The sequence below is a fragment of the Priapulus caudatus genome, unplaced genomic scaffold (assembly GCF_000485595.1).
Source record: "Priapulus caudatus unplaced genomic scaffold, Priapulus_caudatus-5.0.1 Scaffold680, whole genome shotgun sequence".
In the NCBI taxonomy this organism is placed as follows: Eukaryota; Metazoa; Priapulida; class Priapulimorpha; order Priapulimorphida; family Priapulidae; genus Priapulus; species Priapulus caudatus.
The window spans coordinates 181,854-199,466 of record NW_014577741.1 but is presented as its reverse complement, the minus strand read 5'-3'; the positions used below and the strand labels follow the sequence as shown (position 1 = coordinate 199,466).

Genomic DNA, 17,613 nt, shown 5'->3' with positions numbered 1-17,613 from the left:
TAACACGTTGCACACAATATTCAATATTTAGAAATCGGTCTAATGAAGATTAATAAGCATGGGAAAAAACTGTTACGTAGACAATTTATATGACGCACAAACCAACTTAGAAACCTGAGACATAATATTAATAGTATATGGCTCATAGGGTCTATCGTCCCCAGGTATACCGGAACGGTCCCTGGTGGCTATATTGATATGAGTTTAGGGTTAGGATTAAGGTTAGGGTTGCGGTTGGGTGTTAGGGGAGTAAGGGTAGGCGACTCCCTTAGACTCGTAGGTGGAGTAAGGCGAGCGTACGCGTCCGCGGCAGTATTAGATAGTACCAGGGTAGCGTTCCGGTATACCCCCACCGTAGCCCAGGGTAGCGTTGCGGCAGTGACCCCCGGGGGGGGGCAGGTGGACACAGACCCTCTCAGCAGTAAATAGTGGAGTAACATGACAAAAAGCTATTGTTATATAACAGCATGCACGATATGGGTGGACTTTGTTCGTTCAAAGGCCTCTGATAAACAATGTTGTTCGTGTTTATTCATCTGGTGGAAAGTCTCAGTAACGATAGCAGGATTCTTGCGGCGTATCCAACTGTTGAGCTCCTCGCACGTACGAGCTAGCTATGCATTGTGCAGATCGGTACGACGAATAGCAAAAGAAATGTCCATATATACGTATTAGATAGAGAGGACAGCAGCGAGTGGGGTCTGTGCTCCACTGCGATATTGTCTAGTGAATGCTTGGCGCGCAACCATTGCACATTGAAATTAGAATATGTTTTTTATTGAATCAGAAAATGCATAGCTTTTGGAAATGGCTACGCACATGCATTCTCAGATCGTACATCTAATAGTGAAACTCTGAACCTGAGAGTGAGGTAGTGACCTCTGAACTGGTCGCGGTTTTGCTCCGTTTTATTTTTTGATGTTTCGGTTTCGGTTTCACATTACCAGCAGCTGATGAGATGCATGAGCGGAGGGCACGAAAAATCAATAGCATGAGGCTGTGCTGAACACTTGTGTGAAGATTTCACGAATGTGAGGGTTTTTCGACGGGATTTTTGGGTGAGTCTTTGACGGTTTGGGCGGTTTTTTTCAGCTAGGAACGACTCCGCCCAGTATAAGAGATGGCGCCTGTACAATTGATCGAGATCGCTTTGGGCGGTTTTGGCCGCCTAAGGGAAGATACATACATACATACATACAATACTACATACATACATAACACATACGAACTTCACAGAATATATTTAGCATTGATGTTTAGCCAAGGATACCATACCAGGGCAGACAGCGCAGGGCTCTTATTCAACGTATTAATAGAATTTGCCATAGATCAAATAGCGAATTGAGATATGAGAAAGGAAAAAGGAAAACAACATATATATGAAAAAATCAATAAAACAATGGGAATCGCCATTTGTTTCTGATAAGCAACATGACGAATAAGAAAAAAATTGTGTCAAATACACCAAATAAACCAAAAATTCTCAATATAGGTATGTTCTTGGGCCCTATTAGCGACGTTAATTTCGATAAAAAAGTAAACGGTAAGGGTGTGTGTTTGTGTGTGTGTTGTGTGTGTGTTTGTGTGTGTGTGTGTGTGGTGTGTGTGTGTGTGTGTGTGTGGTTGTGTGTGTGTGTGCGCGCGGTGCGTGTGTGTTGTGTGTGTGTTGTGCTGTGTGTGTGCGTCGTCGGGTGCGTGCGGCGCGCGCGTGGTGTGGTGTGTGTTGTGTTGTGCGTGTGCAATTTTCCTCTCTTTCGTCTCTGTGTGGCGTGCGTGCGTGCGCGGGCGTGAAGGACTGCGGTGTGTGTGGTGGTGGTGGTGTGTGTGTGTGAGGTGTGCGTGTGCGCACGTGTGCGCGTGGGTTTGCGTGTGCGCTTGTGTGTGTGTTTGACCTCGCCTTGTACCGTGATCAGTCCGGATGCGGTGTATCGATTTGCTTGCCTAACGATACGCGAACGAATATATTCTATTACTTCAAATGTTACTGGATTTATGAAGACATGAAGGTAGCATGCGACAGTATTGGGTTGCAGCTCATGTAATTTTAGCGACAACATTAAATCAGTTGTGAATAATAATAGAATAATCCATATTAATCTCGAATTAATCTAATTAATTTTAATAATAACCTATTATTATTCGCTCCTGATTAAATCACACTACGTTGCCCACGATATCAAGAGTCTATCAATAGATATCTATTGATAGACTCCTGACGATATCAATACAGCGCGATTGAGGTCTGCATGTAGCTAACGTGATGCACATGGCGTTGTAGCGTCCGAGTCCCGACGTTAACGCCATACAACGAATCAACGGTGTGTTTACCGTCGATTGCGACGGCAGCCACTTTCAGAACATAACCACTAACTAGGTTGACAGGCTGTCGTAATGTACATATAGACGATCGCAGCACATTATTTCACGGCAATGTAACAGATCGTAACCTATAGAGTGTCGACGACGGAATGCAGCAGCAGTTATGCAGGTATGGCCTGCTCTACAGCCCAGTCATAGTCGCAAGCTGCAGTAACGACAGAGACAGAAGTCTTCTATACGATGCAGTTTTGCTACGCGATGTATTTTCGTCAGGAACTGAGAAAACTAGTGAATTATCACTAAACCTTACAGGCACGTTGTGATAATTCATCGTAGCGGATATTAATAGCATAATATGCAGTTTACAACGCTGAGTCGCACAAAGGAGCAGATCGCACCCGTGATGCCATCACATATAAGCAAAGGCTATGCTGCTAAAATCTCAACTCGCGTTAATTGGTGCATATATATACGTACATATATATTGACACATTTCTAGAGCCGGAAGAACCCCGGTTGTCGCTACAGATCCCGGGGTACTCATTCTTTTTTGGGGGAAGGAGTGCTCCACCTAAATGGAAAAATTGAGGGCAAAAAGATAGCTTGACGGTGAAAACATGGGGCAAGAAGATGGCTCGACAGTGAAAACATAGGGCAAAAAGATGGCTCGACAGTGAAAACAATGGCAAAAAGATGGCTCGACGGTGAAAACATGCATGGGCAAAGGGATGCAAAAAGATGGCAAGGGAAAAATTAGAGGGCAAAACAATGGCTAGGAAAAATATTTTGGGACAAAAAGATGGCAATGAAAACGAAAAATGGGGGACAATAATGCGGCGACAAATATACGTCACTATGCGGAGTACACCCTCCCCCGGGCTACAGATCTCCATAAAATACACACCACAGAGCGGCGCAAGTCTAGCTTGGGACCCGGCACACGGCAATCTAGATCTAGCGTCGGACGCATACCACTAGGCTACTAGGCGACCAGCACGTAAGTCGTATTCGTGCACGAAAATGTTGTGACGCATGAAAGGTCAGAAGGTGTTGTTGCATTAGACGTGGTTACGGGGTCGACCAGCGCAACAACAACAACAACAACAACAACAACAACATAACCATGAAACTTTTTATGTAGCGCAATTATAACCTAAATTAGCTGAAAATAACCCTAGAACCTAGAGGCTACTGTTCCTTTAAGTTAGATGAATCTGTGAACGGTGCATATCAAAGCTTGTGTTATACTTGCGTTATAGAATCATTACTAAGCTCTACTGCTGTCATGCTATAATTATATTCTTTACATGCGTTTCTTATAAAATGCACATCGCTTTCATATGCGTGACATTCAAGACGAACCATTTGAAATGATTTTTCACATATTTCAGCAAACGAAGGAAGCATTATAAATTTATTTGCATTTAGTTTATGATGGGGTTACTTTACCAACTGAAAGCTATACAAATTAGAAGGCCAACGCTAGATGCATTTCCCCGTAGCGTTTTCTTGTGCTGAGCAATAAATTGTAAAATATTTATAAGATAAGCTGAAACTGCGCGGCTGTTGAATCCTACATCTATTCATTCCTTGCCCCATTACTACATTTTCATCGCGTGTTATAAAAAGAGCAGAAAATGCCTAAATATCGTGATATGCACGATTAATCTCTGTTACGTCTTAAACGACAATTCGTGCATGGATAGCTGACAAATAACGACCGCAAAATATTCGAAACGTGGCCACGGTTTGTAAACGTTCGCATTTTCTTGCGCAGCTAAGGGAAACGCGAATTCCATCCCCACAGCCATAATTTCCCTCCAAACCTTACCAAACCCGATCGTTTCCGTTTTGAAGTTCTTGTCCTTTAGTACTGTTATGACTTTACTTCCCGGTGGCTCTGCCTGTGTACAAGGAAAAATGATGTTGTTTCTGGCGCTGTTTACGGAAATTAGGTTCCGGCAGATAAAGCAGGATTTCAACATGAACACCACCGCTATCACGATTAACCCTGGATCAGGATTTGATTAGCTTTAATCTCTCCATACCTGACATGCACAAATAGGGTCCTAGATCCTGGGAACATTAGGTACCATGATGTAACTAACTGGAAGTGGGGCAATTGTAATTTGGTTGGTAACAACTGAATCGATCTTTGTTTCCCCACAATCTTTCCCCTGGGTTTCAGCTGTGGGAAACTGCATGTGTGAGTGAAATCGCTGTTCCATGAAATGGGAAGATGAAGATGGGGTCGTGATCAATATTGAAAATGGAAGCACAAGTGAATTAACACACTACTTTTCACCTAGGGACGACATACAACTGGTACCGGGCACAAACAGTATTAGTTAAATCTTAGAGATGCCAGATGGTTAACCTGTCATGTGATAATGCCAAATGTAGATGACATGGATCATGAGTAATTTCAGCATTTCAACCATCTGTGGATGCTGAAATGGATTCCTTGACCCCAATAAGTTTGGTTTAAACACCAAGATAATGTCACTATGTTGTTTAGAAGTAGAGGTATATAATGGTAACCAGTTTGAATGGCGGTCATTTTGAATTACAAAATGGCCGCCATTAAAATCCATTATTCTTCATATTTCAACTAATATTTAACATAGAAACATGATCTTGGTGTGCAATTCAACATTATCGGGGTCACTGAACCCATTGCAACCAAAGTTATTATCACTCGATGGCTGCAATCTTGAATTTCAAAATGACCGCCATTCAAACTGGTTACCATTATATACCTATACTTCTAGGTAGGCCTACCTGATCTCATAAGAATGTAGATGTCTTAAAATACCTGTGTGCCAATTTTAATGCTTTTGTCAAAAATTGCACAGTTCATCTGATTTATGGTCGTGTAATATTCTTGGTCATGTAATTCTTATTTGCAAATTTTCTTTTTCTTGCGCTTACCGGAAACCGTTGAGTAATTGTCAAGAGTGACAGATCGACGTAACCATATAGATGTAGATGTAGATGGTCCTTAGCTGCTGTACTAGAGCGTGCTCACTCTTGCATGCACGCGGACAATCTTATAACCGTGTTCACGACCTTGCCCGAGGAACGAAAATTGCATACAGTTGAGCGCAGACGCACCTCTTACCGGCACGTTGTAACGGGACACGGAGAATACAGAAGCACACCATTAATTAATTACTTGGAACATAACCTATGGCGAATATATTTGCTCACCTGTTGGTAACGCCCCGCGTAGCAGCCTTTGAGATCGAATCGGTCATCAATACGCTCATCGGGGAAGAACACGCTCTGCATGACGAAGAAAAACAACTGCAAAAAATCAACCACAGTGCGGAGTGTGAATCCTAAATTAAGCTAGTTGTAAGAATTACTGGTTAATAATAAAGGGTGTATTTATCTTAGCATGGTGTATACATGCAATGTGATCTAGCTGAAATTATGGAGCATGAACCTTTGCCTAGGCGAACGTACGTCGGATTTATACACCTTGACCTAGCTGAAAGGGGATCGTATGCATCTTGATCAGACTTATTATTGTAATATTAGTAGTATATATATATATATATATATATATATTATATATATATACCTATATATAGATCTAGGTGTGTGTAGCTTTAGCTATATGGTAATATCGCTATTATGTAATCATTGCTGCAAGTAACGTCTATGTATCATAAAATATCTGATCAGCAATGAAGTAACCAATATAAGTAGGTATGAATCCTAAATTACCTGGTTAGTAATGACCGAACCTTTACTATGAAATCTTAATCATGATCACGCGCATACCAAAACATTAAATTAGTTCAAGTGTATAGGTCACCAAATATATATTATAAAGTGTGTAATAGCCTCCTGTATAAAATATAAAATCACCATATGTAAATAGAATATAAAAAAAAAATATAAATATGAATATATAATACAATATATTATATATAATATTTCCTCTAAAGTGTCATTGTGGCTTATCCTTCTGTCTAAAGTTACTGCACCGTACTCGTATACTGTACCAAATATGTTGCCGTGCGTTTTGCGAAATTCGAGTTTGCACTCCGAACAATAAGCGAATGAAATTAACCCCATATTTTTTTTAATTGTAGTGAGTTTTTATGATTTAGGTATTTATATAACCCCCCACTCTCAGGTGACGTGGCAGAAAAACATTTCATGTTGAAATTGTATGCTTTTCATGCAACAAAGCTCCCACATCGATTATTTTAAGCAACAATAAAGTGCTAGCGTGTAACGCATCCATTTTTATATGATTCAGTCAATGTGGAATAATCAACTAAAAGCCAGGAGCAAACCTGGTTCTACCGAATTTATGAACAGCACAACAAAAAAATCAATTAGTTGAAAAGAAAATTAGGAATTAATTACAAGTGCATCATGTATGTTTCTGACCGCACATCTACACATAATTTGCGATAAGATAACAATAAAATAATTTCATTAATAGTAGGCCCTAGTGACATTTACACCCCGTGTCTATCTATAAAGAATCGATATTAGTCATGAAATTCACAGGATGTAAGGAGTGTTCCATACGCAACGCTAACATGATATAACCGTGTAGAACATGGGTTATGACAAAACATGCCATTCTTTGTGGCGATGGCGCGAATGTAATCTTAATCCTAGCTGTTATATAATAAAATGCAGTGGGAGGGCGGTTGCCATATCCTTACTCAATTGTGATTACTCGCATACTAATGTAGTAACCATCCAGAATTGTATTTGCAATCAGTATCAGCCTGAATATAATATATATTACTTCAAAGACATCAAAGACCGCAATTGCATCTGTAGCGCCCGTCTATAGCAGATTGCTGTCATTTCTTGCTAATGCACGCTGATGTAATTATTGGCGTGGAATGGATTAGGCGACCGTATTGAAGTTACCCGTTGCGCCATCTAGAATTTCAAAATAGCATGAGAAAATAAAGAAGCCAAACAAATACCTGATTTCTTCCAAAGCTAATCGAGTAGACTCCGAGAATCTTGACTAGCAGAGAATGAGGATACTTCCAGAAATGAGAAATGTAATCCCTGAAGCACCAATCGTTTTAGCACGTGACTAGGTGATCGTGCTGTGATACTCCTTAATAATATTGTGCAACGACATCGAATTTACATACAAGCTACATGGTTGCTATATCAGTGGTAAATATCAAATAGTAGATATTTACGAGGTAAGTATATGCATACTCACTTATTTTATTGGTTGTGAATTTAACAATTGCTGTATGATTTACTATAATACGCGTGGCTACACAAGTGTTTATAGTATAGTATGCATCATTATCATAGAATAGAAACGGGCTGAGTAGTAATATAACTAAATAATGATTTTTATTAAATAATAATTCTTATTATAAAACTGCTCACCCGAGAAAAGAAAGAAATATGTGGATATATTTCTCTTTTTCTGTCTTTATCATATAGCGCTTGTCATTCCTTAGAGTGTATGGAATGAAATGAAACATACAGTTACACATGAATGAAAAATAGCGAGCAAACAATATAATATTAGAATTATAATCAAGAACGTTTAAATGAATTGATAACATCTAAGGCAAAATTAAAAAAATATGCAAAAGTGTGGGTCGCAATAAGTTCACGAATCAATTCATCCATGTAAATGTGTGAGAAACGCAAATGTATTTGCAAACTTATGCGCATAATAACTTCTGTCGCATTAGCTAATATGTGCAACGCACCAGTGACATTAGTCTAAGTTATATCGATCCGATGTGTACGGGGAGATTGCATCATAGAATAACGAAGCACTCGGCTTTTACGATTAGTTAAGTGCCAGCCTGCAGACCAGACACGGAGAGACTTACGTGAGATAGAAATCCTGACCACTTTTTGAGTTGCTGATGAACTCCAGGTACTGCGCAGTTTTTGGACAGACGGAATGCACGAATGACGGAGGCTTGATGTGCATCGCCTGCCGCATGGCCGCGAACACGGGCCCGGCGTAGCTGTGCAGCACAAACTCCTACACAGCGTACACCGGACAGCAACAGCGATTGATTACTCTCATTTTCACAATTTTTAGTCATTCACGGGGTGGGGGAACGTTTATGAAATACTAGCTGCTGGTACCCGCTGCGCTGGGTAAAATCGTGCTACTAATTCATACTACTAATAATGGGACACAATAGGAACATTGGGTAAAAATCGACAATAACATTGCACACAATATGAATATTTAGAAATCAGTCTAATAAGGTAATAAGCATGGGAAAAACTGTTACGTATGACATTTATATGACAGCACAACCCAACTTAGAACCCCTGGAACATAATAGTAATATGGTGTAAATGACAAAAAGTTATTATAACCGCATGTACGAATGGGTTGGACTTTTCATTTGAAAACCTCTTGATAAACAATGTTTTTCGTGTTATTCTCTGGTGGAAATATGTAAAGATTCCTGGTGTCTCGAACTGTTGAGCTCCCCACGTACGGCATGCACGTATGGCACGTACGGCACGTAACAGCATGTACGAATGGGTTGCGCTTCTCATTTCAAAGCCTGTTGAAAAACAATGCAGTCGTAACCTCTGAACTGGCTGTGCTCTGTTTTAGCTCGGTGCTCGGTTTCGGTTTCACAATACCAGCAGCTGATGGAATGAGTGATCGATTTTTTCTGTATGTGGCAGCACTGTACAGTCAGTGCTGACAATGTGTGAAGATTCACGAATTGAGGGGTTTTTCACGGATTTTTCGGTGAGTTTGACGGTTTGGCAGGTTTTTTTCAACTAGGAACACTCCCCGGGTATAAGAGATGGCCCTGTGAAAATTGCATCCAGATCGCTTGGGCGGTTTGGCCGCCTATAGGGAAGATACATACATACATAGATACATAGATACATACGAACTCAAATATATATTAGACTAGCTGCGGGTACCCGCTGCGCTGGGTAAAATCGTGCTACTAATTCATACTACTATACTAATAATGGGACACAGTAGGAACATTGGGTAAAAATCGACAATAACATTGCACACAATATAATATTTAGAAATACGGTCTAATAAGATAATAAGCATGGGAAAAACTGTTACGTATGACATTTATATGACAGCACAACCCAACTTAGAACACTGAGACATAATATTAATAGTAATATGGCTCATAGGGTCTATGTCCCCCAGGTATACCGGAACGTACCCTGGTGGCTATTTGATATGGTTAGGGTTAGGATTAGGGTTAGGGTTCGGGTTGGGGTTAGGGAGTAGGCGTAGGCGACTCCCTATGACTCGTTAGTGGAGTAGGCGAGGTACGCGTCCGGCATATTAGATAGTACCAGGGTACGTTCGCGGTATACCCCACCGTACCAGGGTACGTTGCGGCAGTACCCCCGGGGGGGGGGGGGACACAGACCCTCTAGCAGTAAAATATGGAGTAAATGACAAAAAGCTATTGTTATATAACAGCATGCACGAATGGTTGGACTTTTCGTTTCAAAAGCCTCTTGATAAACAATGTTTTCGTGTTTATTCTCTGGTGGAAATATGTAGAGATTCCTGGCGTATCCAACTGTTGAGCTCCCACGTACAGAGCTAGCTATCCATTGTGAGATCGTACGCACGAATAAAAGAAATTCCATATATAGTATAGATAGAGACAGCCCAGCGAGTGGGGTCTGTGTCCACTGGATATTGTCTAGTGAATGCTTGGCGCGCAACCATGCACATTGAAATTAAGAAATTTTTTTATTGAATCAGAAAATGCATAGCTTTGGAATGGTACAATGCATTCTCAGATCGTAGCATCTAAAGTGAAACTCTGAACTGAGAGTGAGTAGTACCTCTGAACTGGTCGCGGTTATGCTCTGTTTTAGTTTTGATTTCGGTTTCGGTTTCACATTACCAGCAGCTGATGAGATCATGAGGTGAGGGCACGAAAATCAATAGGCATAGGCTGTGCTGACATTGTGTGAAGATTCACGAATTGAGGGGTTTTTCACGGATTTTTGGGTGAGTTTGACGGTTTGGCAGGTTTTTTTCAGCTAGGAACACTCCCCGAGTATAAGAGATGGCGCCTGTGAAAATTGCATCGAGATCGGCTTGGGGCGGTTTGGCCGCCTATGAGGAAGATACATACATACATACATACATACTATACATACATACATACATACGAACTTCAAGAATATATTTAGCATTGATGTTTTAGCCAAGGATACCATACCGAGGCAGACAGCGCAGGCTTCTTTATTCAACGTAATGAGATTATGCCAAGATCAAAAATAGCAGAATTGGAAAGATAAGGAAATAAGGAATAACAATCAAAGCTTTTATATGAAAAAAATCAATAAAAACAATGGAATCCGCGCATTTGTTTCTGATAAGGCAACATGACGAATAAGAAAAACAATGTGTCAAATACACCAAATAAACCAAAAAATTCTCAATATAGGTATGTTCTTGGGCACCTATAGCGACGTTATTTCGATAAAAAAAGTAAACGTAAGTGTGTGTGTGTGTTGTGTCGTGTGTGTGTGTGTGTGTGTGTGTGTTGTGTGTGTGTGTGTGTGTGTGTGTTGTGTGTGTGTGTGTGCGACGCGGGCGGTGTGTGTGTGTGTGTGTGCTGTGTGTGTGCGTCGTCGTGGCTGCGTGCGTGCGCGCGCCGTGGTGTGTTGTGTGTGTGTGTGCGTTGCAATTTTCCTCTCTTTCGTCTCTCGTGTGGCGTCGCGGTGCGTGCGCGGGCGTGCGTGCGTGTGTGTGGTGGTGGTGGTGTGTGTGTGGCTGAGGTGTGCTGTGTGCGCACGGCGTGTGCGCAGTGGGCTTTTTGCGCTGGTGCGCATTGTGTGCGTGTTTGACCCTCGCGCTTGTAAACCCGTGATCAAAGTCCGAGAATGACGGTGTATCGATTTGTTAGCCTAAACGGATACGCGAAACGAATATATTCTATCTACTTAAATGGTTACTGGGGATTTATGATAGACATGAAGGTAGCATGCGACAGTATTGGCGTTGCAGCTCATGTAATTTTAGCGAAACATTAAATCAGTTGTGAATAATAATGGACATAATCCATATTTAATCTCGAATTAATCTAATTAATTTTAATAAAACCTATTATTATTCGCTCCTGATTGAAATCACACTACGTTGCCACGCATATCAAGAGTCTATATCAAAGATATCTATGATAGACTCCTGACGATATCAATACAGCGCGATGTGGCAGACGATTACTGCCATGTAGCCTAACGTGATGCACATTGGCGTTGTAGCGTCGAGTGCCGCGTTAACGCCATTACAACGAATTCAACGGTGTGTTTTACCGTCGGATTGCGGACGGCAAGCCACTTCAGAACATAACCACTAACTTAGTGACCAGGCTGTCGTAACTGTACATATAACGATCGCCATGCACATTATTTCACGGCAATGTACAGATCGTAACGTATGGAGTGTCGTAGCGACGATATGCAGGCAGCAGCTTATGCAGGTATGGCCTGGCTCTAAGCCCAGTTCAGTATGTCCGGCAAGCTGCAGTAACGACAGAGACAGAAGTCTTCTATTACATGCAGCTTTTGCTACGCGATGTATTCTCGTCAGGAACTGAGAAAACTATGAATTATCACTAAACCTTACAGGGACACGTTGGTGATAATTCATCGTAGGGGATATTAAGTAGCATAAGTATGCAGTTTACAGAAACGCTGAGTCGCACAAAGGAGTCAGATCGCACGCGCCGTGATGCCAATCACATATAAGCAATAGAGCTATGCGTGCTAAAAAAATCTCAACATCGCGTTAATTGGTGCATATATATACGTTACATAATATATGACACAGTTTCCTAGAGCCGGAAGAATCCCCGCAGTTGTCGCCTACCAGAGTCCCGGGGTACTCATTTTTTTTGGGGGAAGGAGTGCTCGCACCTAAATGGAAAATTGAGCGGCAAAATAGCATTACTATCGGTGAAAACTATTGGGCAAGATAGATTGCTCGACAGTTGCAAAACATAGGGCCCAAAAAAGATGCCTCGACAGTGAACAACAATGGCAAAAGATGCGCGTCGATCCGGTGAAAAACATGCAATGGGCAAAAGGATGCAAAAAGATGGCAGGGGAAAATTAAGGGCAAACAATGGCTAGGAAAAATATTTTGGAACAAAAAGATGGCAATGAAACACGAAAAATAGGGGACAATAATAGCGGCGACAAATATACGTCAATATGCGGAGTACACCTCCCCGGCTACAGATCCTCCATAAAATCACACCCGACAGAGGCGGCGCAAGTCTAGCTTGAGGACCGCACCGGCCACGCAATCTAGATCTTAGCGTCTGACGCATACCACTAGGCTAACTAGGGCGGACCACACGTAAGTCGTATTCGTGCACGAAATATGTTTGGACGCGTGAAAGGTCAGAAGGTTGTTGTTGCAGTTAGACGTGGTCTACGCGGGCGTGCGACCAGAGCGGCAAGGAACAACAACAACAAACAACAACAACAAACAACACACACCCTACACACACCTACCCACCCATCATATACACAAACATACCACAACGGCGACACAACCACACACACGACACACCACACCACAGGCGCGACGCACGCACGGCTACCGCACGCACACAGACATACGCACACACACACACACAACACACACACACCACACACACACACACACACCACCACATACACAAACACACGCACACACACACACGCACGCACACACAGACACACAGACACACAGACACACACACGTACATGTACACACGAGCGCCCAACGTACATGTACAGCACAGACCACACAGCACACCACACACACACAAGAACAGTACGCCGCACACGACCACGCACGCACGCACGCACGCACGCACGCACGCACGCACGCACGCACGCACGCACACACGCACACACACACACACACATACACATACACACGCGACCTCTCTTCGTCTCACAGACACCTAGCATAGGTGCTTATAAGATGCTTATTCAGAGCGATAAGGGAAAATACAATACAATATTGTACGTACAATGAAATAATATGGACGTAATGAATGATGGCGTGATTCCACGTCGTTGAATGACGTTTGCGCTAACGTCGCAAACGCTTGCACGTGATATAACAAACACATAAAAATAGATAGAACGAGCTTTTCAAATCGACCCGATTAATACTGCTAATCAACTAACAAGCATGGCCCGTTGGGAGGGTTTATCGTGTGGTCGGCGGGAGGTGGGTATACAGGCGCGTGTGAATGGCAGACAGTTAGTGTGTTACAACCGCAATGATGCGCAAAGCGTAGGAAAATAGATTAGTTCATATGGCAGCAGATTATACTGTTCCTCGGAAGGTTAGCTTTCTGTGAGCGCTAGGACATAACTGTTACTAGACAAAGCGGCTGTTATATGCGTGCAAGATGAGACATTATAATTATTCATTAGCCCTCGTGATCACCCCACCTCACATATATATATATATATATATATACACACACGTATGTATATATATACGTATATGTATAGGGGTTATTCAATGGGAAACCTAAATTGTCCTTTATAAACAGGTGTTCGTTCTGTAGAGGTATCTGATAAGCACGGGGTTGACTGTATTAATATCGCAGCATGTTTTTTCGTAGTCGCGCTCGTGTCATAGGACGGACGTGTGATGTGACGAATAGGCGGTTATTTTCCGTTATGGAATCGTTATTACCTGACCGTCTGGCGCAGTTAGTTGTCTTGGTATGACAGATGTATAATCATCCACGTGCAATGCCGGCTATAAATAAAACCATGAATGATAATTAGAAACCAGGGTAGTATCGGAGCGTGTCAGAGTGCTGTGGTACATGTCAGCATCCTCACCAGCCACCTCAACGTCTTTCTGAACTACGCTCTGGCCCCAAAATCACCTGTCTCGCTGACATTAGAGGCAGAATGCATTTAATCGTGAACAGTCCACTTGCATAACAAGCGAAGCGCATAGCCTGTCATTGTTAGTTACCACGCCAATATCATGTGTTCCACTCTCGAACTAGTATACGTTTCACTTGCATAGAAATACTTTCCTGGCCGGTCCTTTGACACATTTGACATTTTCACGACCGTTATCTGACCCTGTCTTGACATTTTCATATTTTGTGTGAAAATAAGGTAGTCACATCCCGCGCAGGCAATGTAGAAGAGTATATTTGTTTAAATAATAACCGAAAATACGCTCTCACACGCGCAAATACGCGTGCACGCACACGCAGACATGTGCTATGAAAGGACATCGCTTGCTGCATCTGAAATATTTATTATGTAAGCAAAAGGTTCATATCGATAAAGGAATTCGTCGTATCTAGTTATTTGAAAGCAAAACAAATCCCATATGCGAATTATTCTATGTAGTGGTTATATAATGTCGCTAGTTAACTTCGCCTCTCAGTACAATATGAAGCCATTCATAGAATATTTAGAGGGTGGTACCTGACGGCACAGTGTAGCGTCTTTTGTTTAGTATAAGTTTTGAAGTGCATGTTGATTGCTCTTATACGCGCAGTGCCTGTCATCGCAGATTATTACGAAACTTAAAACAATTAATGCGATTTAATGTGCCAGTTTTTTTGCGCTAATCATTAATGGAAATCTAGGTATCACAAAATCTATGTGTGAGTCTCTATTGATTCTGGAAGCCCAGTCACGTGGTATATAGGTCACGCGTATAGTGTAAAGAAAATCATACAACACACATTACTTCATCACAAACTAAAGACACTAGTCTAACTATACCATAACCAAAAATGACAACGTTTCTAGACCATTGCCTAATTTTTAGAATTAACTGCTACATTTTAATATAGTTGGGGATGTATGTTGCAGCATATTGTCGGAGAGTAGCGTACGCGCGTTGTCATAGTTACGGACCTCTGTAATATTCGTGATTTACAAAACTCATTGCCTACCTCCACTCTGTGATCACGTTTTTGCTCCGTTAACATAAAGCGTAAACACACAACTAGCATAAAGCGATATATTTAAACACGTGTGTGTGTCTCTCTCTCTCTCCTCTCTCTCTCTCTCTCTCTCTCCCTTCTCTCTCTCCCTCTCTCTCTTTCTCGTTCTGATTGACTGTGGGTGTGTGTGTCGGGTGTGTTTGGTGTGTGTGTGTGTGTGTGTGTGTGTGTGTGTGCGTGCCTGCGTGCCTGCCTGCGTGCTGCGTGTCCGGGCTGTGTTTTGAGTTGTTAGGCTCTGAGCGTCCATGTGTCGTTTATGTTTGGAAATACGCAAATAAGCCTCATGAACCCATTACCTACTGCGTTCAGAAGGCATTACGCGTGACGGATATGTAATAAACAGTAGTGCACGCAGTGCCATGCGTGAGCACGAAATTGCCAATTAAGCCCACCTCGTACGCTCGTATTGCGAAACATCGTAATAAATGTGTAAAGGCCATTATACCTGCCCAAGTGGGAAATTCCTAATGAGCACTCCCGCAATTAAACTCACGGTTAATCACTGAAATGCTTATCTGCATGAACTAATCTTAATGATATAGGTATTGGCATGGTAGCTGCCCATTTCTACCACCATGTTATTCTGTGGTCGGCTGGCTTCGAAGGAAAGAACATGTGTGTTGATGAGAGCTTCTTTGACATGCGTACCGTGGGTGAGAGTCCTTCTGTGTGTGCGCACCGCGTAAGTGTGTTTGTGTGTGTGTGTTGTGTGTGTGTGTGTGTGTGTGTGTGTGTGTGTGTGTGTGTGTGTGGCATGTGTGTGCTCGTGTGCGTTGTGTGTGCGCTGCGTGCGTGCGTGCGTGCGTGCGTGCGCGCGCGCGTGTGTGCATGTGTGTGCGTGCGTTGTGTGTGTGTGTGTGTGTGTGTGTGTGTGTGTGTGTTTGTGTGTGTGTGTGTGTGTGTGTGGCGTGTGTTGTTGCGCTGTTGTGGCGTGTGTGTGTGTGCGTGGTGGTTCTGTTGTGGCGCGCGCGTGCATGCGTGTGCTTGTGCGTGTGTGTGTGTGTGTGTGTGTGTGTTCGTGCGTGTGTATGTGTGTGTGTATTGAAGTCCACACGTGCGCTTTCATTTATATACGCATCGAGTACATCTATTATTCATATTCGTTATTATAATTATATCTTTCCTCACACACTGTAAATCTTACGCATCTGCATTTGGAGCTCGCACATACACACACAGGTATTCACACGCACACGCACATCCGCTCGCACACACGCACACGCTTGAACGCACGGATGGATGCACGCACGGACGCATGCACGCACACACGCACCCACCCACGCACGCCACACCACTTGAACGCACGGATGGATGCATGCACGCACGCACGCACGCACGCACGCATGCATTGACGGTACTTACCATTTCACCTTCGACGCTTGCTTTTAGACCGATACCGATGCATTTGAGTAGGTTGTAGCAGCGGTGGGTTGGATCTACCTCAATAACTCCACGTCTGTTCCATCGAGTACGCAGACGATTCCATCTACTCCTCCGTCGACCAAGCACCGCTGTGCCGTTCAGCTGCGCCATGATCTTCCAAGCTACTGTGCCGTGTCCGAAGCCTTACCCGCACCAGCTAGCGTAACGCGCGTGCACACACGCGTGGAAAGTGCGTGTGTGAGGGTTTGCGTGTGTGCGTGTGCGCGTGCGTGGGTGTGCGTGTGCGCGTGCGTGTGCGTGTGGCGTGTGTGAGTGCGTGTCGCGTGTGCGTGGTGTGTGTGTGTGGCGTGCGTGCTCTGTGTGTGTGTGTGTGTGTGTGTGTTTGCGTGTGTGTGCGTTTGCGATGCGTTGTGTACACGTGCTGTTTGTGTGCTGCGTGTGCGTACACGTGTGTTTGTGTGTGCGTGTGCGCGTGTGCTTTGTCGTTTACAGACACGCGCGCGCATTGTATGATTGTATAGAATGACGCGATAATGTGCGTGAGTGGCGGCCGCGAGCGCTCAGGCTGACGCAAGTGATACGCAGTGCTCGCAAGCGCCAGCCTCGCTGAAGCTAGTCCAGCGCGGCGGAAGCCAGCTAGCAGAGCCCTTCGTGTGATCAGCGGTCGCAGCTGTTGACCAGGCACCGCGCCACGGCAACACAGTGGTCAGACTCGCTCCGTTTAACAGGTCCATGTTTGCACGCACACACACATGGCGGCTACCGCACGGTGCGAGCGCTACGCGTTTGTTATTCGCATCGCGGTTGTTACGCGGACGGGGGCAACGGCGTGCGATTGTAGGCAGCATATCGACTCCAGACGACGCAGTCGCGTGCGTGTGTGCACGAGCACCTGCACAGCTGGCGCTATTATGCACTCTACTCC

The 17,613-nt window shown here is 43.4% G+C and overlaps 1 protein-coding gene across 1 annotated transcript in view; it reads right to left on the bottom strand.

Annotated features, from left to right (window-relative positions):
* LOC106812733 overlaps positions 1-16,744 on the bottom strand; it is a 21,174-nt gene extending 4,430 nt beyond the window's left edge. The window contains exons 1-7 of the mRNA XM_014816683.1: positions 16,668-16,744; positions 14,021-14,086; positions 8,169-8,326; positions 7,711-7,779; positions 7,284-7,371; positions 5,530-5,625; positions 4,151-4,223 (exon numbers count right to left, since the gene is read on the bottom strand). Coding sequence (XP_014672169.1) covers positions 4,151-4,223; positions 5,530-5,625; positions 7,284-7,371; positions 7,711-7,779; positions 8,169-8,326; positions 14,021-14,086; positions 16,668-16,670 — 553 coding nt within the window. The 5' untranslated portion in view covers positions 16,671-16,744. The remainder of the gene's footprint in view (positions 1-4,150; positions 4,224-5,529; positions 5,626-7,283; positions 7,372-7,710; positions 7,780-8,168; positions 8,327-14,020; positions 14,087-16,667) is intronic.
* Positions 16,745-17,613: the final 869 nt, after the last annotated feature.